The sequence below is a fragment of the Lynx rufus genome, unplaced genomic scaffold (genome assembly GCF_022079265.1).
Source record: "Lynx rufus isolate CCGP_SWC_20201006 ecotype Redwood Valley unplaced genomic scaffold, mLynRuf1.p SCAF_5, whole genome shotgun sequence".
In the NCBI taxonomy this organism is placed as follows: Eukaryota; Metazoa; Chordata; class Mammalia; order Carnivora; family Felidae; genus Lynx; species Lynx rufus.
This window is the reverse complement of record NW_025814867.1, coordinates 156,469,861-156,494,035: the sequence shown is the minus strand read 5'-3', so window position 1 is coordinate 156,494,035 and position 24,175 is coordinate 156,469,861. Positions and strand designations below refer to the sequence as shown.

The window sequence follows — 24,175 nt, the reverse complement described above, 5'->3', positions numbered from 1 at the left end:
AAACCAAAAGGTGATTCTTGGAAGTCTCTTTCGGATAAGATGCCTGAGTTCTGTCAGGCCACGGGCGAGTGATAATCCCACAGCTGAAGGGGGCGCGATAGCCAGGAAGGGTTCTGGTTCGAGTACCCTCCCTGGCACATCCTTCCAGGCGCTCCCTGCGGCGCTCCCTGACGACTCTTCCAGGTGGTGGGTGGTCTTGTTTATTGACGAGGAAACCGAGGCTCAGAGGATGTGAATGCCTCCCCTGCCGTGGCCTGTCGTTCAGAAGTACCACAGTTGCCGTTCACGTCCTGGCCTCCTGACCGCAGACCCTGTGCCTGAGCCTGTGTGATTCCCCCTGGGCCCGGCTGACCGCACCAGGTCCCCCTGCGCCGAATCTGACATGTAGAAATTACGCGTCGCCTTCATTTAATGGATGATGACGCTGTTCTGAGAACTGTGTTTGCCAGCGCTATTTCTGTCACGGCTACTGACAGCTGCTTGTTTTAATGTATTTTGACACGTGTCGAGGCGGGACCGATCTGGTTGTGGTTCAGGCTCTGCCCGTGTGTCAGAGCTCCTCCATCTGCCGTGCAAAGAGTGTTTTAGAAAAGGAGCAAATTCCTAGTTGGGCTCAGTGACACCTTTTCCACTTTCTTCTGTGTGTGATCTGTTGTCTAAAGTGTTGGTTTGAAAAAGTTGAGTGATTTTGGAAGGAGAAGTGAGGAGTCTGTTGCTGGAGTGCAGTTCAGACACAGATGAGTCCCTGGAAGACGCCAAAGCGCTCACCGCCGTTACGGACGTTTTCGTTCATAAGGGTCGGAGCTATAATCTCTCTTCGGACTTTGGAAAGACAAACTTAGAGTAAATAAAGCAGCCTGCTCCCTGGAGTTATACTAATCCATCTCCTAGCCACCCGATAGTTAGACACGTTGTGTTCCCAGACCTTCAGAATCCACTTGGAGCCATTGTCTAGAGAGCCTGTCCAGACGCCCCGTCCCCAAGGGTGATCACTCCTTCCGTAGTGTCCACGGCAGGTATTGTCACTTTGCGGTCTCTTGCTTGTTAGTGGCCCGGAACTATTTCGATTCGGAAAAAAATCTCTGGGAAAGAGAGTCGAGACTAGCGGTTGTATTTCTTTTGTCTCCCACGAAGTATGTTGTTGGCGCTCGGCACCCCCTCTGCATTCCGTGCTGCTGAGCTGGGAGGCTTCACCCGCCCCCGAGTTGGCTGGTGTCACGGGGCAGGGCACCCAGTGGCCTGTGGCACCGGCTCATTTATTGCAGGTGCTCACTGAGCTCTGAGCCCTGTCCCGGGAACTGGGGGTTCAGAAGTGAACAAGACCGAGTGCTTCCCCCATGGAACTTCTGTGCAGGTGGACAGACTTGCCGGTGCGTGGAACGGCGGACGTCATAGGATACAAATAACAGCGGGGCGGCGTGAGGGGCCAGAGGGTGACACCTGCTCTTCAGGTATTTGAGTGAGGCCCGAGTGAAGTGAAGGGCAGGCTGTGCAGAGGTGTGAGGGCAGAGCATCACAGGCTGACGCCGGGCAGCAGGCGGCCCCCAGCCCAGGGCGATGAGAGCTCTGGAGTGGAAAAGGCCGGTGTGGCTGGGGAGGGTGGGAGGATGTCAGGAGAGCCAGAATGACCGTGTTCTGCCCCTGCTCAGAGCACCGCCCAAGGCCTTCACGGCTGTCTCTGGGCCTGGCCGTCTTCAGTGCGGGAGGGAGGGGAGGAGGGTGCACAAAGAAGCGAGACAGGGTGGGGGGAAAACCAGGAGGATGTGGTGTCCTTGAGCCCAGCGAAGACGGCGTTGCCGGATGAAGCAAGGGCTGTGCCGTGCGCTCCCGAGCTACCAAGCTGCGGTGGGTGAGCTGGTAGGCTGGTGGGCCAGGGGTCCAGCTGTGTGGGTGCTAGGTGTGTTGGGGGCTAAAGCCCAGCCACTAGGTCCCCCCACTTTGTCAGCAGCGCATGGGCAACGCTCATAATAAGCTGTTGGTTCAGTGTGGCACGACCAGGTGCACACTCAGCATTATGCCTGGGGACCCAAGGTCTGAATCGAAGGTGGTGACACCGATGTTTGGGTGTGGCTCAGACTGGCCCCCAAAACGTTCTGGATAGTGGTGGTGTCGTTGGAACGACGATGCAGTCCTCACTGCTGACTGCTTTGGTGGCAAGTCCAGAACTCTGATGGAAGGGTTCCTCTCACCACCGGAAGTGGCCGGGAGACCCCCAGGCTGTTTCCAGTTCCCACATTGGCCGTCTGGCGGGACCCTCCAGGCTGAAGAGCAGGGGCACAGACCCTCTTCTGCCTTTGCCAGCCGTTGATGGAGAGACCCGATTGCTTCTGTTTGGTTTTGTTCCGCGTGGTAGATTTTGGTTCTTGTCAAGAGAAGTTAAAAGTAAAATTATACTTTAATTGTTCTTGTAGTTTAAGAGGATTCTGTGGTCAACCTTTTGTAGTCCCCTTGATGGGTTTTCTCAGTCTCTGTCTTCAGAGCTGACTCCAGACGTGCTGAAGCCTGCTTGCCCTCCCTTTTCCCATGCGTGCGTGTCAAGGTTATTACTATGTTTCCCAGGCACGTTGCCTTTTCGTGTTGGATTCATCTTTCAAAAGCTTTTTGAGAGAAGATAGGGTGAGGTGTTGGATTCTCTGGAACTCCTCTGCTAGTGGCACCCAGTGGCAAAAGAGTGCTGCAGCTGGCCGAGGGACCGTTCGTAGAAGGGTGACAAGACGCTCGGCCAGGATTAGACGTCACCCAGGCGTCTCCCGGTTTTTATATCGAAATGCTAAATACGCCCAAACTGCTGTCTTATCACGAGGCTCCTGTGGCCATATCAAACACCGTGAGTCCGACCTGGCTTCGTGCTTACGGCTCAGTAACTGCCTCTGGGTTAGAGAACTAGGCAGTCAGGTTCGGTTGATTTGTGAAGGTGGATTTTGGTTTTATTTTAATGGGATTCTTTTGATCTAATGAATTTTTCCTCTCCCACAAAGAAGTAATTGTAGAGAATCTTTTGTGGCGTAAGAAACACTTAAATTTATACGCAAGGGCTAGAGGGTGCCATTAATAACCTGAAATAGTCAGATGTCATTGTAGGGGCAAGAGCAGTCGTCCCCTGAGGAAACGATGCAGTGAACAGCTGAAGAGATTCAGAGAACATGACAGAAACCAGACATTCTCTGAAATGCTCACTTGTCACTTAGAATGAAGGATGTACAGAGTATCATTTGAATTCCTACTTCTTAGATTTTCATTGAGGACACTGGTGGCTTTAGAGATATTTGTACATTGTGGGTTAATGCCCAAGGCACCGATTTCTTCAACCTAAAGAAAAAAGAACCGCAAGTAACAAAGGAAAGCCAAGCAAATACTTCCTTTCTTGGCCGATAAGCTGCTGCTGTGATGTGTAGCTTATTTTGAAGGCATGTTGGGTGTTCTTTATTTTCAGAATCTTTCCAAGGTGAGACTTGAGTCCAATGGACAGAGGCCCCTGCTGCAGGATATGGAGCCGCTCTCCTGCCTGCCCGGAAGGCTAGATGCGCTTTGTATACAGTGGGGCATAAACTGTGATGTAGCAAGCTTCGCACCCACTCAGGTGGTCCTCACGTGCAGTATCAGTCAGTCTGTCCAGGCAGGAGCGTCCGGGAGCGTGCACAGCCCTGGATCTGGGTCTACGGGGGCTATGCCTCATACCCTGTATTCGAGAACAGGAAATTTGCAGGGAAGGTATATCAGGGTTCCCTAGAGAAACAGAACCAATAGGATTCATTCATTCTTCCTCTTTCTTTCTTTCTTTCTTTCTTTCTCTTTTCTTTCTTTCTTTCTCTTTTCTTCTTTTCTTTCTTTCTTTCTCTTTCTTTCTTTTTCTTTTTCTTTTCTTTCTTTCTTTCTTTCTTTTTCTTTTCTTCTTTTCTTTCTTTCTCTTTCTTTCTTCCTCCCTCCCTTCCTCCCTCCCTCCCTCCCTCCTTCCTTCCCTCCTTTCTTATCTATGAGGAGATGTATTATAGGAATTGGCTCACCTACTTTTAGAGGCCAAGAAGCCCCCATCATCTGCACTCCGCAAGATGATGGACCAGGAAAGCCAGCGTTTTGGACTGAATTGTCCGAAAGTCCGAGGGCCAGGAGTGCTGGTGCCTGAGGGCGGGAGAAGCCGACCCTCCCCCCCACCCCGGCACAAGCAGTATGAAGTTGCCCTTCCTTCTTGTCTTTGTTCCCCTCAGGCCCTCGGGGTGTGGATGATGTGTACCCACACTGTGAGAGGCTTCTGTGCTCACTCTGGAGATCCCAGGGCTGCCCTTCCCAGAGAAGCCCTCACAGATGCACCCAGAAATAGTGTTTCACCAGCGGGAGCATCTCCGGGGCCAGTGGAGTTGACACGTAAAATTGACCATCCCAGAAGACAAGACATAACTGCATTGAGACAGGACAACCATAGTTGATGAGGCGATGCTCTTAGCCCCCCTTTCTGAGCGCCTGCTCAGGGCCGGGGCTCTTCCTGAGGATGTCCCACGCGTTCAACCCATGAATTCGCCTCACCAGCCCTGTGAGCTCGTTGCTGGTGCCACCCAGGCCTCAAGTGGCTGAGTTGGAAGCTGAGCCAGGCAGTGGGGCCCCTGGCCAAGCAGGGGACCCAGGGTGGAGAGATACGGATGCAGTGGGAGGCCCCGAGGACTGAGCTGGGTGCCGGGCTGTCGGGTCAGGGGGACCGCGGGAGTTACATTGGCCCGGAGATGGCTGGTATGATTTGGGCAGATTGTTACTTCTTTTTCTCTGTCCTCCTCTCTGCCTTCTCCCTTTTCTTCCTCTTTCCTTTCCTTTCTTTTCATTCCTTTCATTTCCTTCCCTCCTCTTTTCCTTTCTTTTCCTCTTTCCTTTCTTTCTTAATTTCCTTTGATTTCAAAATCAGTTCAGCGAGTGCAGTGTGTTTAGAGAGAAGTGCACAAGATAAAAGTGACAGAGAGAAGTGTTGCACAGGCGGGGCACTGTTGCCAGAGCCCAGGCTGAGAAATGGGAAGTTGTCAGCGCCCCAGAAATGCCGTGCCCCTCCTGATCGCTTCTTGCGTCCCCTTTGCCTGTTCTGGAACATTGTATGAATGCGGTCGTGCCTCCACGTGGGCTTTTGTATCCACAGCTTGTTCGTCAGGTTCTCATGCTGCTGAGCGTCTCTGTGGACGTGCTCGCTGCCGTGCCGCGGGGTTCGCAGCACTGTGGCCACTAGGGCAGGACAGCTCTGTGTTGTGGGGGCCGTGACGCGCACTGGGATGTTGAGCGACATCCTGGCCTCTCCCCATTAGGTGACAGGAGCACCCTCCCCACCCCGCCCCACCCCCACCGGCCTCCCGTTGTGATAAGCACAGATGTTTGGAATGTTCCCTGGGGGGTTCTCAGTTGAGAACCACTGCTGAATAGTATTCCATTACGTGCATTTTTCCAGTTACTGTTTGGATCCTTTCTGGTTTTTGTTCCAAGACTTCTTGTGCATGTCTTCTGGTAAATACCTTCCTGTCAGGTGTCTCTTAGAAATGGAAGTTTGGATCGTGGGAGTGCATGTCTTCAACTCCAGTAGTTTGTCATGGGCCACTGTCCCAAGTGCAAGTTTTATCAACGGCATGGGAGCATTCGGGTACTTTCCATTCTCACGAGCACCTGCTGCTGTCGGGCTCCTTCACTTTGGCCACTTCGACTTGGCCTTTTGGATACTGTCTTTGTCAGGTCCTATTCCAGTCTCTTGCCTGTTTTACTGTTGGGTTGTCTGTTGTCTTACTAACTTTTACATTCCAGAAACAGGATCTTTGTTGCTTTTGTAAAAGTCGCAGATATTTTTTACTGCTCTGTGTCTTACGTTATTTCCCTTAATGGTGTGTTTTGATGAACCAGAAGGTCTCAGTTTGAATGGAGTCTGGATTCTTTTTGCTTCTTGTTAAGGGAGGATTTGCCTATCTCAGGGTCATGAACGTGCTGTGCTGGGTCATCTCCTGGAAGCCTTCTCTTTTTGCCCTTCACATTTCGTCGCACCGTCTCCCTGATTTGGGCGTATGCTATGTCCTGGGGATCCAGTTTCACCGTTTTCCCGTATGGATGTCCCCTGACCCCATCCCATGGCTCTTCAGAGCAGCCTTTGTTCCTTTGCCAGCATTCCGCATGTGTCCCGGGCCCTCCCCTCCATTCCCTGTCTCTCTGTCGTTCTGCAGTCTCATGTGGTTTCTTGTCAAGATTGGTCAGTCTTGATAGCCAGCACAGACATTGCCTCCTCCCTTATTCTTCTTCAGAAATAGCTTTGCTGCCCCACAGTTTTAGATCTGCCTGTCAGGTTTCACAGAGGAAGCTGCAAAAGCTTTTGGTTTGGTTGAAATTGCACGGACGTCTTCACAGTGTTGATGCTTCAGTAGGTCACTTACCTTGTTACTACGTAATGGATCTTTCCCTCCCTTAATAGTGAGTGGTGGTTTCTGCATAGAGGTCCTGAGTGTTTCCTATTGGATTTACTTCTGGTAGCGGTGCATTCTTCTAATTATGTAATTCCTTAATCCACCCAGAAAACCTTTATCCCGCACCCACCCCTGCGGTGTGCCAGGCACCGTTCTAGTTACCAGGATGCCACAGTGAGTCAGGGCCAAATCCTTGCTTTGTGGAACTGGTGAGTGAAGAGAGACCACAGAGAAAGTAAATAAACGAAACATACTGTGTTTTGTGATGTTTACAACGCTATTGAGAAAAGGAGGGCTGGCAAAGGGGATAGGAGGGCTGTGTTTGTTTTTTACCTTAATTTTAAGGTGGTTGTGGAAGGCTCCTGTACAGTTGACTTCCACACAAAGGCCCTTAGGATCTCTGGGAAAGCGCCCTGCAGCCAGAGGGATCGGTGGTGTAAGAGCCCGGGGGCCGGGGCGTCCTGCTCTGTTGGAAGGGCACCGAAGGCCCTTGTTACAAGCGTGGGAGTGGGGTGAGTTTGTTCCGTGTACCGTGGGACTTGCTACGTATGGGACACCAGCCACATGCCAGGCGTTGTGATAGCTGCTTTCATACGCCTCCTCCTTTGGTCTTTACGCTAATGCTGTGGATGATTTAAGCCCTCGGTTCATAGATGAGAAGACAACGGCCCAGCAAGCCTTTGTTTAAATAGTTTTGCTAAGGGCCACCTAGGTGACTCCAAGGCTCAGATCATGATCTCACAGTTCATGAGTTCAATCCCCTCATCGGGCCCCACCTTCGGCTCTGTGCTGATATCGTGGAGCCTGCTTGGGATATTCTCTCTCTCTCTCTCTCTCTCTTTGCTTCTCTCCCCTTCATGCTCACTCTCTCTCTCAAAATAAATAAATAAACTTAAAAAAAAAAGAGGGAGAAAGACAGTTTTGCTAAGACAATGGTGGTGAGTGACTCTGAATCACATGTGTCCCCCCATATGCTGCTACTGCCCTGTCACGGAGGTAACTGCCGGCTCACCTCCGATTTTTGTTTATACATTCAGTATATGAATTTTTTAAAAAATAAGTGTAATTACCAGGTAATTAAAGAAAGACAAATGTGTTTGTTTTAATTTCAAGTATGACTGAGAACAGAAGGACCCTCTGAACGTATGTGTGAGCGTATTGAGTGTGTGTGAGCATGAACATGTGTGTTGGAGTGTGTGTTGAGAGTACGGGTGCACGGGTGTGCGTAAGTGCGTGTGTGTGCGTGCATGAGTGTGTGTTAGAGCGTGTGTGCATGGGTGTGTGGGAGTGCTTGGGAGCATGTGTGTGAGCCGTACTTCAGGGAGCCGCTTCGGCTGTCAGGAAATCCATCGGGCTGGGTCTGGTGAGTTTCGTCTGTGTCTGTTCGAGTGCCTGTGTGTGAGGTGTGTGGCCCTCGGAGTCAGGGCCTGTGACGGGCTGTTGGGGGCGTGTGGAGTTAGGGATGTGTCAGGGACGCGTCTTTGTCCTCTAGTCCTTAATTTGCTATGGCTTAATTCCCAGAGTACTGTTTTGCCCCCTCCTTCCTTCCCCTGCTCAGTGGGGTGGGTGTGGGGTAGATGGAAACACCCGTCGCCGTCTGGGGAACTAGTGTCCTGGGGGACCCAGCTCGGGACCCATAGAGCAAACTTGATGGTGATGATGAGTGTGTGTGGAGAATGGGGAGGGACGGTGAGTAGGAAGGGGGGCAAGGGGAGTTCGCAGACCTTCCTTCCCGTGGAGGGAGGGTGTGCCTGTCAGGGGCTTCCCTCTAAAGAACCCGGGTCAAGCACCTACCAGCTTTAGGGTAAGACATTTCACTTCTACTTGTGTTCAGAGAAACGCAGTGTAGAAATTCCTTATCACGTTGTTGAAATATGGTTACATCCTAACGTGCCGGTTCGGATTTTCCCCCAAATCCCTGTAGGTGGTAACAGGCAAGAGTGTGGCCTGCCACTGAGTCTTCGGCCAGCAGTCAGTGCTCCGGCCCAGCGGCCCGGCGTCAGGCCCAGCGTGGGTGACGCTCCCCCCCATGGCGCCCCTCACAGAGCCGGTTGCTTCGGCGGGCAGCACGGATGTGATGCCGTTACTTAAGCCTGGCTACCGTGTGGCTCCTTCCAGATGCTGCTGCCGGGGACAGATGTGACTGCATGAGCTACATGCTTATCAGAGACATTTGTGACAGGTACCAGTGACGTGAGAGCTCCGAGCTGCGGAGGATGTCACCCAGGGAAGTTGCGTTGCTGGTTTATAATTGCCGGTGACTCTCCTGGCTTTCTTCTCTCCCCCACATCCTCCCCACTCCCTGATGTAAAAACAATTACAAAGAAAGACGTCTGTTGTTTGGGGGAAAACACGGTATGGTGCAGTGATCTCCTGTCCATCCAAGTGCTTATTAGTAGGACGTTGTGAGAAGAAAATAGCCCCAGAATCTCAAGAGGGGACTGACTTGATAAAAATGGAGGAAGAAACCAAGCAGAATGTTATTTTATTTGTTTTGAGCTGCCTGAGCTTTAGTGATGAAATAGTGCTTTAAAAAAAGTGTGGTCTCATGTACACGATTTTCAAGAACAGGCAAACAGATCTCTGTTGACGGGAACCAGAGCATCACTTGCGCGAGGGCGGGGATGGGCCGCGAGGCAGGGGGTGTGCGGGAGCTTTGTGGGGAGGGAAGTGTTCCGCGTCCCCTTAGGATTGGGGTTTATACGGGTGTATACAGTTGTCCAAACTTTTTGAGCTGCGTGTGTACAATTGGTGCAGTTTGCTCTGTGTAAACTTTACTTTCATTTTGACAACACCGTCCAAGAAAACTGTTTATTGTGTAGCTTTACGTTATACATAACAACCAGTCCCTGTCTCCTTGTGCAGCTTCTTTCCAGTTCAGGTGAAGCGCAAGTTTTACGTCCCTCCATCCTTTATCTTTCCCATTTGTTCTAAAATTGTCTGAAGGATTCCCTCTGTTTACATTGAGAACCACATCGGACACTGAAATAATTCCTGCCTCAACCAGCAAACGCAATTGGGAGAGCTCAACAGGAGAGGCAGGGTTTCTTGTATGTGCCCTTATTTTTATGACAAAATTTCTTTTGTCATTCTTTCCCATTCCGAGAACTTCCTTGAGCTATTTTCTCTTCAGTTCACTCTTTTAGATTTTCAGAAAAGTTGCAGAAATTGTACGTCTGAGATGGAACAAAGAAAGAAAAAAATGTAGAAAGCCAACGAGAGAAATGGCGTATCACCCGTGGGAGCAAAACAGTTCAGTGATACTCACCCTGCTTCCCCTAATGTTAACACCTTACGTAACCATAGACCACATTCACGTGGAGGACATTCACATTGGTGCGCTGTGAGAACCTCATCTTCAGCTCTAATTAGAATTTTGCCAGTTTTCCCACTAATGTCCTTTTTCTAAAAACAGATGTAACTCATCAGCCATGAAATTCAACTGTGTATAGTGTATAACTCAGTAGTTGTTAATATATTCACAGAGTTGTGCAAACATGACTGCCACCTATGTAATTTTAGAATATTTTCGTCACCACTCGTGGAAACCACCATGCCCATTAGCAGCCACCCCCCCCTTCTCCCCACCCAGCCCCTGGGGGCTGCTAATCTGCTTCCTGTATCTATGGATTTACCTTCATCTAAGCCATTCATAAAATTGGAACTTTATAACTTGTACCCTTTTGTGTCTGGCTTCTTTCATTTAGCGTGTTTTCAGGGATCACCCGTGTTGTACCATGTATCAATACTTTATTCCTTCTCCTTGCCAGATAACGTTCCACTGCGTAGATATACCACGTTTTGTTTATCCTTTGACCACTTGATGGACATTTGGGCTGTTTCCACTTTGGGGCTGTGTTATGAATTGTCAGAGTAACACTTACTAAGTGGAGCACAGGCTGCTGGATGGTGAGCTGTGGTCTAACAGTAGCCCACAAGAGAAACTGAAAAAGAGGTCCTGGAGGACACCTTGAGGGGGCTCCACAGGGAAGTCGAGGCAGAGTGCAGACAGAGAGAGGCAGGACCTGGGGCCTTAATGAGGGTCTGCGGCTGGGGGGCTTTGGGATCCCTGGGCTGAGGCTGGACTGGTCAGTTGAAACCAGAAGAGTGGGGCTCTTACCTAAGGGGCCCATAAGGGGAAGGTGCGAGGGGGTGGGGGTGGCAGTGGGGCGGGGGGCAGTTGATCACAGGGCTGTGGGAGAAATCAAATCAGGGACTTACATTTGCTTGTGGCTCTGTGGGCTGCTGTCTAGGGCACCTGCATGCATGAGAGGCTGCCATCAGTTCAAGGTCCCTTCAGGCCGTTTAACCCAATGAAACGGATGGCGAGGCAGCGCCACCAGGGAACAGCTGAGCCACACTCTTGACCGGCTGTTACTGAGTAAGTTGAGTAATGCTGCAGTGAACGTTCCTGTGCACGTTTTTGTGTGGCGCAGCCAGGCTGTCACAGTAGGGTCTGCTGGCGACAGATTCTCTTGATTTTCCTTCATCTGAGAATGTCTTGAATTCCTCTTCATTTCTGAAGGACATTTTCACTGGGTATAGGATTCTGAGTTGATGACTCTTTTCTTTCAACATGTGGAAAATGTGTCACTTTATTCTGGCCTCTGTGGTTTCTTTCTTTTTTATAAATTTTTTTATTATTTATTTTGAGAGAGAGCAGGGGAGGGGCAGAGAGAGAGGGAGACACAGAATCCGAAGCGGGCTCCAGGCTCCGAGCTGTCAGCACAGATCCCGACGCGGGGCTCGAACTCACAAACCACAAGAGTCTGACCTGAGCTAAAGTCGGACTCTTAACCGACTGAGCCACCCAGGTGCCCCAGAAAAGGCTATTTTTTTAAATTAATTAATTAATTAATTAATTAATTAATAAAACCAAAAAAGGTGGTTTTATTAAAGCAGGGAGACAGGATCTGTGAGCTGAAAGCCCTGCACTTGGGATTGTGAGAAGTGACTGGTTATATACTTTTTGTGGAGGGAGTGGCAAGGCTAGAGATAAGTTTCTGAGGAATTTCTGTTTGCTGCAGGGAGAGTGTACTGGACCTTGAAGGTCTGGCTGTCTGTCAAGGTAGGTTGTTTTTAGTCTTTAATGAAACATCAACATTAAGGCAGCCATGAGTTCTCTGATGAATCTTTTTTTTTTTTTTTTTTAATTATTAAGTAAGCTCTAGCCCAATGTGGAGCTTGATCTCACGACCCCAAGATCAAGAGTCACACACTCTACCGACTGAGCCAGCCAGGCACCCTGAAAAGGCTATTATTTTTTTTATTATTATTATTAAAATGCATTAATATGTTTTTTGAGATTTTACAAAACTGTGGTCTGTTCCTGGATTCTCTAACCCTATACCATTTATCTCTGTGACTATCCCTTTATCAGTATCACACTGTCTTGATAACTGTTAAGTCCTGAAATTGAGTGGTCTGAATCTTTCAGTGTTTTTCTTTTTTGAAATTGTTTTGGCTGTCTTAGTTCCTTCTCTTTCTCAAATCAGTTTGTTAATTTCTACAAACAAGCCTACTGGGTTTTTGGGATTACATGGCGTAGATCAGTGGGGAGACTGAATCAAAACTATATTAAGTCTTCTATCTCTCAAATTTACTTAGGTTGTCTTTTTTTTTTTTACATCAATGTCTTACGGTTTTTAGCATACAAATATTGCACATATTTTGTAAGATTTATAGACCTAAATGTTTTATGTTTTGGTGCTCTTGTAAATGATAGTCTTTTTAAAAATTTAGTTTCCAGTTTATTGTTACTGATATGTGGATACAGTTGATCTTTGTATGCTGACCTTGTTAAACTCAATTAGTTTGGGTTGTTCCGAGGTTCTGTGTTTTTACTGATTTCCTTTCCTCCTCTTTTAAAATCAATAATGGAAATAAGGACATGAAAGTTTTCAACTCTAATTGTGAATTGATTTGCCCTTAGAGTTCTATCATAGTTTGCTTTGTGTTTTTTGAAGCTCTGTTATTAGGTACGTACGTAATTGAGACTGTTCTGTCTTCCTGAGGCATTGAGCTCTTTACAATTATGCAGTGTCACTCCTCAGTCCTGGTGACATTTCTTGTTCTGAGGTCTACTGTGTCTGGTAAGAACATAGGCTCTGTAGCCCTCTTTTAATTAATGTTTATATGGCATATTTTAAATATTTTTGTTTATGTTTAACCTTTGTCCTTATATTTTTCTGGGGTGTCTTGTGGACAGCGTATAGTAGGGTCTTGCTGTTTTGTGCGTTCTCTGCCTTCCAATCGGTGTGTCTATGCTGTTTCATTTACTGTGTACAGAAAGGAATGCAAACGTATCTCTAGTTGTTTCTTTCTTCTTTTTTTGTTTGCTGTTGGATTATTTTAATATTCCATTTATCTACACGTTGGCTTATCATTTGTACTGTAAAAACTTTTTATGATTTGCCCTAGGGTTTCCATACAATCTTTAATTAATCTTTAAATAGTACAGCACTGCTTCAGGTGTGCCGTAGGACCCATACAGCAGTGTTTTCCCATCTATTAATCCTATTTATTTCCAGTCCCTTTTCTAGCTGTTGCTGTATCCGGCTCATCTGTGAGTGTGGTGCTGTTGACTACTTTATCGCCACTGTGGGTGTTTGGTTTCCCTTGCTTGGTCTTTGTCATTTCTGATTGGATGTTGGACGTCGTATCAGGGCAGGAGAGCAAACGTTTTGTATAATGGGTTGGATAGTAAATATCTTAAGCTTTAGGGCCACACGTGGTTTCTGTTGCATATTCTTCTCCGTCTCTTTCTCTTTTTAAAGTAACTCTTCAAAATGTACACATCACTCTTCGCTCCCGGCCTGCACAGAAATGGTTCCCAGGCTGCATTTGGCGTGGCGTGGCCTGGTGTGCCGGGCTCTGCGGCTCTACGGTCATGGCGTCGGCTTGCGGACGTGGCCTCTCATTGTGCTGGGACGTCTGTGGGGGTGAGGAGAGTGTGGGTTTTGTCGTCGCTGTGCTTGCCTCCTGTGTACTGCTGGCTTCGGGTTCCTCTCTTCTCCTTGTGCTGAGGGTGAGGGCTGAGCTCCCCGTGTGTCTTCCTCAGTGTCCTCTTCGCACCCTTAGCTCTCGGCCTTCCCTTTGCATCTGTGTTCGCAGGGGTCTCCTCCCCCAGCTGTAGACCGCTCGCCTGGGCCGCCGGTGTTTGCCGGACTGGCGCTGGAGGACGAGGGGAGTTCTCTGTCCGTTCGATTTGGTTTCTGTCCATCCGTGTCTGGGTGGTGGGGCCTTCCCGGTGATCCCTGCACACGCTTCCCTGTGGCAGCCACGCTCTTCCCCGGGTCTCTGGCGGGTCTGGTACGAGGAAGAGTTGCTCTCCCCTGCCCCAGAGTAGGAGCGCTATAACGGCCGGCACCCAGGCCGTGTTGCCCTCCCTCCTGGGTACAGCACGGCAGCTGTCGCCATGCCCTGGGGGCCCTGGGTCAACAGCAAAAGCCTCTGGGCAGCTCTGGTGTGTGGCACTTCCCACTGAGGACTGATTGAGTCCACTCTTTCAATCCATTCACTTCTTGAAAGGTTTAAGTATAGCGCTAGGAAAGAGGTTCCAATTGCAATATTCAATCAAGAAGTGAATCGATGGCAGGGGCGCCTGCGGGGCTCAGTCGGGTGGGCGTCTGACTTCGACTCAGGTCATGGTCTCACGGTTTGTGGGTTCACGCCCCATGTTGGGCTCTGTGCTGACGGCTCGGAGCCCGGAGCCTGCTTCGGACTCTGTGTCTCCCTCTCTCTCTCTCTCAAAAATAAAATAAATACAAAAAAAAACCCCAACAAACCACCAAGAAGTGACTCGATGGCATATTAAAGCTTCCCAGTAGGGAGAAGTAGGAGGAGAGTTGCATCCAGCCTGGTTAAGGTTGTAGCTCTGTGTTGGGCTCTCTTTAGTGGTGCCACCACACGTGCAGGGTACCAGCTTCTGTAACTCCAGAGGCAGTTCCTGAGGGAATTCCTTGGGGGGACAGTGGAAACAGTGTGACTTTGGAAACTCGGTGGCCCTGAAGAGATTCAGAGTCAGTATGTGGCCACTGAGGGATTTGATGCACTGGGAGGGCAAATGAAACAATACCTTTTATTCATTCATTCATTCATTCATTCATTCATTCATTCGTCCAGTGTCTTATTTACTTATTTTTGAGAGAGGGAAGGATAGAGAGGGAGAGGGAGACAGAGAATCCCAAGCAGGCTCCTCACTGTCAGCGCAGAGCCAGGCAAACCACGAGCTCACGACCTGAGGTGAAATCAAGAGGCCGACGCTTGGTGGACTGAGCCACCCAGGTGCCCCTGAAGTAACACCTTTCAAAACTGTCCTAGAAGTAGACAGAATTCTAGCAGACAACACGAAAGGCCCTCACATTTTTCGTTCGGCATCTTAAAATGATCTGACTGCAAATCATATTTGAAGATGGATGTTACTAGAACGGATGGTGATTGAGTAAGTTGCGTTGCTCTTGTGAGCTAAGCTTTTACGTCAAGCAGGGACACTTTCCCGGTGAGTGTGCAGTTACCAAGTGGTCGGATTTGGCCCTCAGAAAGACCAAGAGCCCTTGAGGGGTAGGTGTTGCCGCGCGTCCTGGAGAGGGTCCCTCTAACCGGAAGCGCTCCCTCTCTCCCCAGACCCCGACGCGGAGGTGTGCCTTCATGCGCTGCGGCTCGTCCAGTCTGTGGTCCTGGAGCCGGAAGTCTTCTCCAAGTCTGCCTCCGAGTTCCGGAGCTCCCTGCCCCTGCAGCGCATCCTGGCCATGGCCAAGAGCCGTAACCCCCACCTGCAGACCGTGGCCCAGGAGCTCCTGGAGGACCTCCGTGCCCTGGAGCGTGACGTGTAGGGGCGCGCGTGTGTCCCTCCCCCGCCCCCAGGTCCCCACTTTGTATTCTGGAACCATCACCGCGTGCGTGCCATGTGTCCCAGACGGTAGACCGTGAGTGACTCAAGAGGGACGTGAATGCATATGTATCCACACAACTTCCTCCTGGAAGCAAAAGTTCCTGTGGGTGGCTGGGTGACCTTGCCAAGGTGCCCGTGGAACAGTCCATCCTTCCGGAAAGGCCCATGTCCTGTACCTAAAAGAGGGCCGCCTTAGAGCGGCCCCTGCTGCTCAGGAGACTTTCTGAGACCTGTGGGTTCCCTCGTACAAAGGGGGGTGAAATAATCACCTGCCCCACCGGTCAGCATCTTCCTGAGATACATGGTTTAAAAAATAATTCATTCTCTCTTTAGTAATTGTAATTAATACCCTAAAATGCAAGTTTACCTTTAAAGCTTTGGTGAACCTGCTATTTCAGGTGACATTGGACATTTTAGTTCTTTTTTTTTTTTGCCTGTTTTATTTTTGAATAAAGAAAGCCAGAAGAGTCATTGATGTGCACACTGCTGTTTCTGGAATATCACGATCTTGGTATCAGGAAGTGGTATATTACAACGCATTCAGCGCATACACTCAGTAGAAAAAACCTCTCCTTATATTGTTGTGGGCTGTTGGGCTATAAACTCAGAAGTCTGGTTTTTCACATAAGGTACCATGAAAAGGGCCTCACAGACAAGAGCCCATGCACTGGTCGAAATCCTTTCAATGACGTACACGGCTGTGTGCCAGAGTGCCCTCTCTATGCGGGTCCTTCTCAGCTGCGCCTTGGCCACTGGCAGAGAGCAGAGAAGGATGCACCCCATCTGTCACAGACAGCCTGCGTGTGAGAGGAAGTGCCATCTACATCACCCCTACGGTCACTTGAGGGAACACACTCGCTCCTTTCTTGTGCTCCTTCCCGCACACTGTCGCCGTGGGCCCTCGGGCTCCGGGCATCCTCTGAGGGTGACAGCAAAGGCCGGCGTCGCTGGATGGTGGCGGCCTCGCATACATGTATAAGCTCTTTCTGCCGTGTGGCGTTTTAGAGTAACTTCATTTTCTTTTAAGTAGATTTTATAGGCAATGCGTGGTTCATGGCTGAGGCTGAAGCCGGAGCTTAGAGGAAAGGCTCGGTGCTGAATCTCACGAGCCGACAGATTGTGGAGTAACTACTAGCTCGTCAGAGCCAGAGAGATGTTGTAAGAGGTGATTTGAAATTCACGGAGGCAGAAATCGGTCCATCTGTGCGCCGTGGCTCTGCAGGTCTGATTATTGGCAAATAAAATCGAGAGCGTCGTGTGTTTGTACTTTTTCTAGCATGGTATTTTCTCTTTGGTTATTTGTTTGATAAGGTGATGGGAGATAAACTAGTGTAATTAGTTTGTGCTGCCTCTAGAAATGCGGGGTCTTTTCCTGCCAAAGACGGATCCGCGGTGTATACAGAGACCCAGAACTGGGCCAGCCCACGAGTATTGTGTAGTTCCGCTAATTGTAGATGGATGTGATCGAGAAGGACACTTTTTTTCCTCATGAAAACTCCTTCAGGGAGAAACACATGACAAATGCACGTTTCGAATGTATATCACAGGAAAAGTACCTGAGGCCAGTTTTAAGGAATGGCTAGTCTTTCAAATATTTCTGTTCTTCACGTGAAGGTCAAGGGGAACATGCGAGTACTAACAAAATCTCAGTTTAAAAAGTATGTTAGGGGCGCCTGGGTGGCGCAGTCGGTTAAGCGTCCGACTTCAGCCAGGTCACGATCTCGCGGTCCGTGAGTTCGAGCCCCGCGTCGGGCTCTGGGCTGATGGCTCAGAGCCTGGAGCCTGTTTCCGATTCTGTGTCTCCCTCTCTCTCTCTGCCCCTCCCCCGTTCATGCTCTGTCTCTCTCTGTCCCAAAAATAAATAAACGTTGAAAAAAAAAATTTTTTAAAGTATGTTAAAGCGGGGCTCCTGGGTGGCTCAGTCGGTTAAGCGTCCGACTTCAGCTCAGGTCAGGATCTCGCGGTCCATGAGTTCGAGCCCGACGTCGGGCTCTGTGCTGACAGCTCGGAGCCTGGAGCCCGCTTCGGATTCTGTGTCTCCCTCTCTCTCTGACCCTCCCCTGCTCGCACTCTGTCTGTCTGTCTCTCTCACAAATAAATAAATATTTTTTTTAAAAAGTATGTAAAAGCATGCACTTGGGGGGCTCAGTTGGTTAGATATCTGACTCTTGATCTCAGCTCAGGTCCTGATCTCAGGTTCAAACCCCATGTTGGCCCTCGTGCTGAGTGTGAAACCTACTTAAAAAAAAAAAAAAAAAAAAAGCATGTACTTGGCGGTGTTTGAAGTCTCTTGTGAATTTAAAACCAGAAACAAAAGCAGTAAAATGGTATATATATTTTTAAATTTAGCTTTTAAAGAATCCCTCTCTTGTTAAGTTGAGGAACTCTTTCTTTTTCCCTTGGTGCTGTCAGTATTTTCTGTAAAAGCCTGGAGCCTCCCAGGCCCGCAACCAGCCCTTGCCCCTGCCCCCCACGGGTGCTCAGAGCAGCCCTCGTGCCCATGGACCTGAGAGGTCCTGGTTCACATGCAGACGGTGCTGTGGCTTTGAGGACGGTGTTTCATAGCTGGGTCTGCCCGTGGCGCAGAGTGGAGTAAGGAGTCCTCGCCCGGGATGTTTATATATCCCTGTGCCTTTCACTTATTCAGGGGGGTTTAAAATTAGTTGGGTTGCCCCGCAGAGCATTGCAAGTCTGGGGCTTGAAGGAAACCCGCACAAGGCAGGCAGGCAGGCAGACCGGGGCGAGGAGGGGTTTCCCGGAGAGCTGTAAATGTGCCGTTTCACTGGTTCCGCCAGACCTGCCGTTAGCTGTGCTGCCATGACATGAATGTGCTGGAAAAGTCGGGAGATACTTTTGTAGACTTACTAGCTTCCTGAGGAGCTCTGAAGACAGAGTTTTCTCTGTGTTCTCCTGGGACACAGATCTGACCACCCAAGATCTGGCCAGAGCGGGGTCTGGGCGTAGGCCCCGGGGTGGCGCAGACCCAGCATTGGCTGCAGCACCCGGTGGGCAGTACGCAGGCTCAGAAGGCGGAGCGATGGGGCCGGTGGAAAGTCTCTGATACTTCTCCAGCCCAGGGTCAGGTGCAGGGCTGAGAGACCGCCGGTGCACCTGCGTCCCCGCAGGACTCGTCCCCAGTGCTCATCGGCGCCCCTCCGCTCGGAGAGATCACACCTTAAAATCGTCTCTGCGTGCAGGACGAGGGGACCTTTGAATGTGCTAGTGCCTGTTACAAAATGAAGACTCGTCCTTTTTTTATTTGTAATTCTTCAAGTGTTTTTTAATTGTGGCAGAACTTACCACATAGACAGAAATGGTAAGCATAAAATTACCATTTTAACCGTTTCTAAGTGTAGAATTCGGTGGCTCACAATGTTGTGTAACCACCACCACTGTCTATTTCCAGAACTTTTTATCATACCGAACTGAAGTTCTGTCCCCATTCAGCAAGGTCTCCTCGGTCCCCAACTGCCCTCTTCCCAGCCTCTGGCATCCTTTGCTCTCCTTCTGACTCTGAATTTGACTATGTCCTCGTATAAGTGGGATCATAGACTGTCTGTCTGCCTGGGTCCAGCTTATTTCACTTGAGCGTAAAGTCTTCAGGGTTCTGCCGTGTTGTGTCACGTGTCCTAATTCCGTTCCTTTTTGTGGCTAAATAATATTCCATTGTATGTGCATACAGGCACACCTTGGAGACATCGCAGGTGTGGTTCCGGACCCCCGCAACAAAGCGGGGGCAATAAAGTGAGCTAATGTTTGGGTTTCCCAGTGCACGTAAAGGCTGTGTTTTCACCACGCTGTCGTCTGTTACATGTCCAGTATTAATATGTCGAGAATCCACAGTGTGTGTACCTTAATTAAAAAATACTTTATTGCTAAAACATGCTAGCCATTGTCTGAGCTTTCAGGGACTTGTGATCTTTTTGCTGGTGGAGGGTCTCGCCTCCATGTTGGTGGCTGCTGAAGGCTGGGGTGTCCGTGGCAACCTCTTAAGACAGCAGTGAACTTTGCCACAACGATCGACTCTTCCTTTCACCAACGATTTCTCGGTAGTTTGTGGTGCCATTTGATAGCATTCTACCCACAGAACTTGTCACACCCTGTTGCTGCTCTGTCAACCAAGTGTATGGAATGTTCTAGATCCTTCTGTCATTTCAACAGTCTTCACAGCACCTTCACCGGTGGTAGGTCCCATCTCAAGAAACCACCTTCTTTGTCTTATCCCTAAGAAGCAGCTCCTAGTTGGAGCGCCTGGGTGGCTCAGTCGGTTGAGCGTCCGACTTCGGCTCAGGTCACAATCTTGCGGTCCGTGGGTTCGAGCCCCGCGTCGGGCTCTGTGCCGACAGCTCGGAGCCTGGAGCTGCTTCGGATTCTGTGTCTCCCTCTCTCCCTGCCCCTCCCCCGCTCATGCTCTGTCTCTCTCTCTCTGTCAAAAATAAATAAAACATTTAAAAAAATTTTTTTAAAAATGAAGCAGCTCCTCATCTGTTCAGGTTTCTCCTGAGGTGCAGCAACTCAGCTCCTTCTTTCAGGCTCCACTTCTGGTTCTGGTTTTCCTGCTGTTTCCACCACATCTGCAGTGACTTCCTCCACTGACGTCTTGAACCCTTCAAGGTCCTGCCTGAGGGCTGTAGTCCAGTTCTTCCAAACTCCTGTTCGCGTGGATAGTTTGACCTCTTCCCACGAATCTCAAATGTTCTTTAATGGCATCTAGAATGGTGAATTCTTTCCAGAAGGTTTTCAGTTGATTGATTTTACCCAGATCCATCAGAGGAATCACTATCCGTGGCAGCCAAGCCTTACAAAATGTATGTCTTCAGTAATAAGACTAGACGGTTACAATTACTCCTTGACCTGCGGCTGCAGAATAGGTGTTGTATTAGCTGACCCGAAAACAACATTCATCTCCTTGTCCACCTCCATCAGAGCCCTTGGGTGATCAGGTGCACTGTCAACGAGCGGTCATATTTTGAAAGGAATAGTTCTGGGGCGCCTGGGTGGCTCAGTCGGTTAAGCGGCCGACTTCGGCTCAGGTTATGATCTCGCGGTCCATGAGTTCGAGCCCCACGTCGGGCTCTGTGCTGACAGCTCAGAGCCTGGAGCCTGTTTCAGATTCTGTGTCTCCCTCTCTCTGACCCTCCCCTGTTCATGCTCTGTCTCTCCCTGTCTCAAAAATAAAAAATAAAAAAATAAAAAAAAAAGAAGAAAGGAATAGTTCTTTCTGAGGGTAGGTCTCAGCGATGGGCTTAGTGTATTCAGTAAACTGTGTTGTAAACAGATGTGCTGTCATCTAGGCTTTGTTCCATTTATAGAGCGCGGGCGGAGTAGAGTCAGCATAATTGCTGAGGCCCTAGGACTTTCAGAATGGTCAGCGAGCACTGGCTTCAAATGAAGTTCACCAGCTGTGTTAGCCCGAGAGAGGAGTCAGCCCGTCCTTTGAAGCTCTGAAGCCAGGCACCGACTTCTCCTCTCCAGCTATGAAAGTGCTAGATGGCATATCCTTCCAATAGAAGACTGTTTCTTGTACGCTGAGAAAACGGTTTTGTGTAGACGCCTTCGAGAAGTATCCTGCCACATCTTCTGGAGAACTCGATGCAGCTTTCGCCTCAGCACGTGCTGCCTCACGGCGCCCTTCTCTGTTACGGAGACGGTGTCTTTGCTTAAACCTCCTGGACCAACCCCTGCAGGCTTCAGACTTCTCTTCCGCAGCTTCCCCACCTCTCCCAGCCTTCACGGAATTGAAGGGAGTTAGGATCTTGCTCTGGATGAGGCTTTGGTTGAAGGGGGTGTTGTGGCTGGTTGGACCTTCTCTCCAGACCACTGCAACTTTCTCCATTTCAGCAATCAGGCTGTTTCACTTTCTTATCCTTTATATGTTTGCTACAGCAGCACTTTTAAAAACGTCCTCAAGAACTTTTTCTTCGCATTGCCTCTTGGCCGCTGGGTGCACGAGGCCAAGCTTTTGGCCCGTCCGCTTTCGACACGCCTTCCTTATTAAGTAAGCGTCATCATTTATAGCTTCTGATTCGTAGTGACAGATGTGACTCTTCCTTTCATTTGGACACTTGGAGGCCTTGTAGGGCCGTTCATTGGCTTAATTTAAACATTATGTGTCTCGGGGAACAGGGAGGCCTGAGGAGAGAGGGAGGGTTGGGGGAATGGCCAGTCGGAGCGGTCAGAACACACACAACATTTCCCAATTAAGTTCGTCGTCTTCTCTAGGTGCGGTTCGAGGCACCCAAAAACAAGTACGAGAGTAACGTCACAGATCACCATAACAAATGTGTAGTAATAACAAAGTTCGGAATATTGTGAGAATTACCAAAACATGATGCAGGGCCATGAAATGAGCAAAGGCTGTTGGAAAAATGGTGCTGACCAACGTGGCTGAGGCCACAAACCTTCCCTTTTTGAAAAATGCAGGATCTGTTCACAGATAATCTGCTGAACAGATCCTGTTCAGCACAGTAAAGCGGAGCGCAATAAAACAAGGTATGCCCGTACCGTATTCTGTGTGTCCTCTCGTCTGTTGATGGACACTTGGGTTGTTTCCACCTTTTGGCCGTTTGGATAATGCTGCAGCGAATATTGGTGCACAGGTGTCCGAGTCTCTGCTTTTGAGTCTTCGGGGTGTGTCCTTAAACGTGAAATTCCTGTATCATGTGGCGATCCTGTGTTTGGCTATTAAAGGAACTGCCGAACTGCTTTCCACACCAGCTGCACAGTCTTACCTCCCCACCAGCGCCAATGCATGAGGGCTCGTGTCTCCGTGTCCTTGCCGACGCTCCTTACTTGGTTGTTTTTTTACAAAACTCGTTACTTTGTTGTTGTTGTTTTGTTTTTTTTTTTGTTGTTGTTGTTTTTTGTTTTTTTTTTTTGGTTTTCAACGTTTTTTTATTTATTTTTGGGACAGAGAGAGACAGAGCATGAACGGGGGAGGGGCAGAGAGAGAGGGAGACACAGAATCGGAAACAGGCTCCAGGCTCCGAGCCATCAGCCCAGAGCCTGACGCGGGGCTCGAACTCACGGACCGCGAGATCGTGACCTGGCTGAAGTCGGACGCTTAACCGACTGCGCCACCCAGGCGCCCCATTTTGTTGTTTTTTTATAAAACTCATTACTTTGTTTTTTTGTGTGTCTTCTTTGGAGAAATATCTATGTACGTGTTTTGTCTGTTTTTGAGTTGGGTTCTTTGCTTCTTGCTGTTGAGTTCCAGGAGCTCTTTATATATTCTGGATATCAATCCCTTATCGGATATATGATTTGCAAATACTCCCATTCTGTGGGTTGTCTTTTCACTCCGTGGATAGTGTCCCTTGATGTACAGAGTTTTAAATTTTTATCAATTCTAAGTTAGTCTGTTTTTTCTTTTGTTGCTTGTGCTTTTGATATCATCTCCAAAAAATCATTGCCAAATTCATGGTCATGAAGATTTTCCTGTTTTCTTCTAAGGGTTTTACTGTTTTCTTTCTGCAGGTCATGTCTTTGATCCATATTGAATTAATTTTTGCATATGGTGTGAGGTCAAGGTCCAGCTTCATTCTTCCAGTTTTTCCAACCACTTGTTGAATTTTGTGATCGTCATTTGGAAATATTATTGCAAGTATGATTTTCCGAACACAATTTCTCATGTATATTATACTCATTGTATTGTGGAAATCTTTTTTTTTTTTTTCATGAGTTGCTTTTACTGTAAGGATTGTACGTTGTTCCTAGTGGAGCTCCCTCAGCTGTTACTTTCCCACCAAGAATGTGCGTATGTAATATTCTTAGAACATATCTAACCCCAAATGACTCAAAAAAGAAGATTCTCAGTCATACAGTTTATTACATTTTTTAAAAGTTTTGTTTATTTTGAGTGGGTGGGGGGGGGAGGAGAGGACAGATAGAGGGAAAGAGAGAATCCTAAGTAGTGTCAGCACAGAGCCCAACATGGGGCCCGATCTCATGAGATGGTGACCTGACCTGAAGTCAAGAGATGGATGCCTAACCGACTGAGCCACCAGGCGCCCCTGGTTTGTTACATTTTTAAACTGAAGGCATATTTGTAGCTCAGCTTTTTAGACTAAATGGTTTTATTCAGTTGCTCTAGAACATCTGAGAAGAGAGTCCCGGCAGCAGGAAGAGGACGTACAGGGGCCCTCAAACCCCTGTTTGGGGTGAGTTTGAAGATGGCAGGGAGGGTGTGGGTACAGGCTTTGGACAGACTTCATGGCTTGCTTTGTGTGAGGGCAGATTGTTGGAGAGCTAGGGGCAGGGCAATATCTGATTTACGTTTTATTTATCTTTTAATTTTTTTAAAAATGTTTTTTTTATTTATTTTTGGGAGAGAGATACAGAGTGTGAGTGGGGAAGGAGCAGAGAGAGAGGGAGACACAGAATCCAAAGTGGGCTCCAGGCTCCGAGGTGTCAGCACAGAGCCCGACGCAGGGCTCGAACTCACAGGCCACGACACCATGACCTGAGCTGAAGTCAGACGCTTACCCGACTGAGTCACCAAGGCGCCCCTGACTCACGTTTTAAAACGTAAGCAAAATTGATTTTGTTCTTAGGATCAGTGGGTGGCCACACTCGGACTTGAGCCTGGTGGCTCAACCACTAGGGCCTGCCAGCTCTACCCCTGTAAGCCGCAGGGGTTAAGATACCCAGACCAGGAGACACACACTTCCCCAGGGGACGCCTCGGTGTCCCAGGCCGGTGCCTCCCACACTCGGACCCGAGGCCCAGCGTGCGGGTTCTCACCGGGCCCTGCACCTGACTTGCTGCCATGCACACGCATCGTGCAGAGCACGGGTGAGGGGGAGGTGACGTGTCCCTGTGGGGGGAGGAGAGCCACTCGGTCCAGCCTGCTCTCAGCCAGCCCAGCTCA

The 24,175-nt window shown here is 49.1% G+C and overlaps 1 protein-coding gene across 1 annotated transcript in view; it reads left to right on the top strand.

Annotated features, from left to right (window-relative positions):
• The window catches only part of HSF2BP (heat shock transcription factor 2 binding protein), a 92,677-nt gene extending 77,129 nt beyond the window's left edge, over positions 1–15,548 (top strand). The window contains exons 8-9 of the mRNA XM_047100319.1: positions 13,190–13,354; positions 15,039–15,548. Coding sequence (XP_046956275.1) covers positions 13,190–13,354; positions 15,039–15,247 — 374 coding nt within the window. The 3' untranslated portion in view covers positions 15,248–15,548. The remainder of the gene's footprint in view (positions 1–13,189; positions 13,355–15,038) is intronic.
• The last annotated feature ends 8,627 nt before the right edge of the window (positions 15,549–24,175 follow it).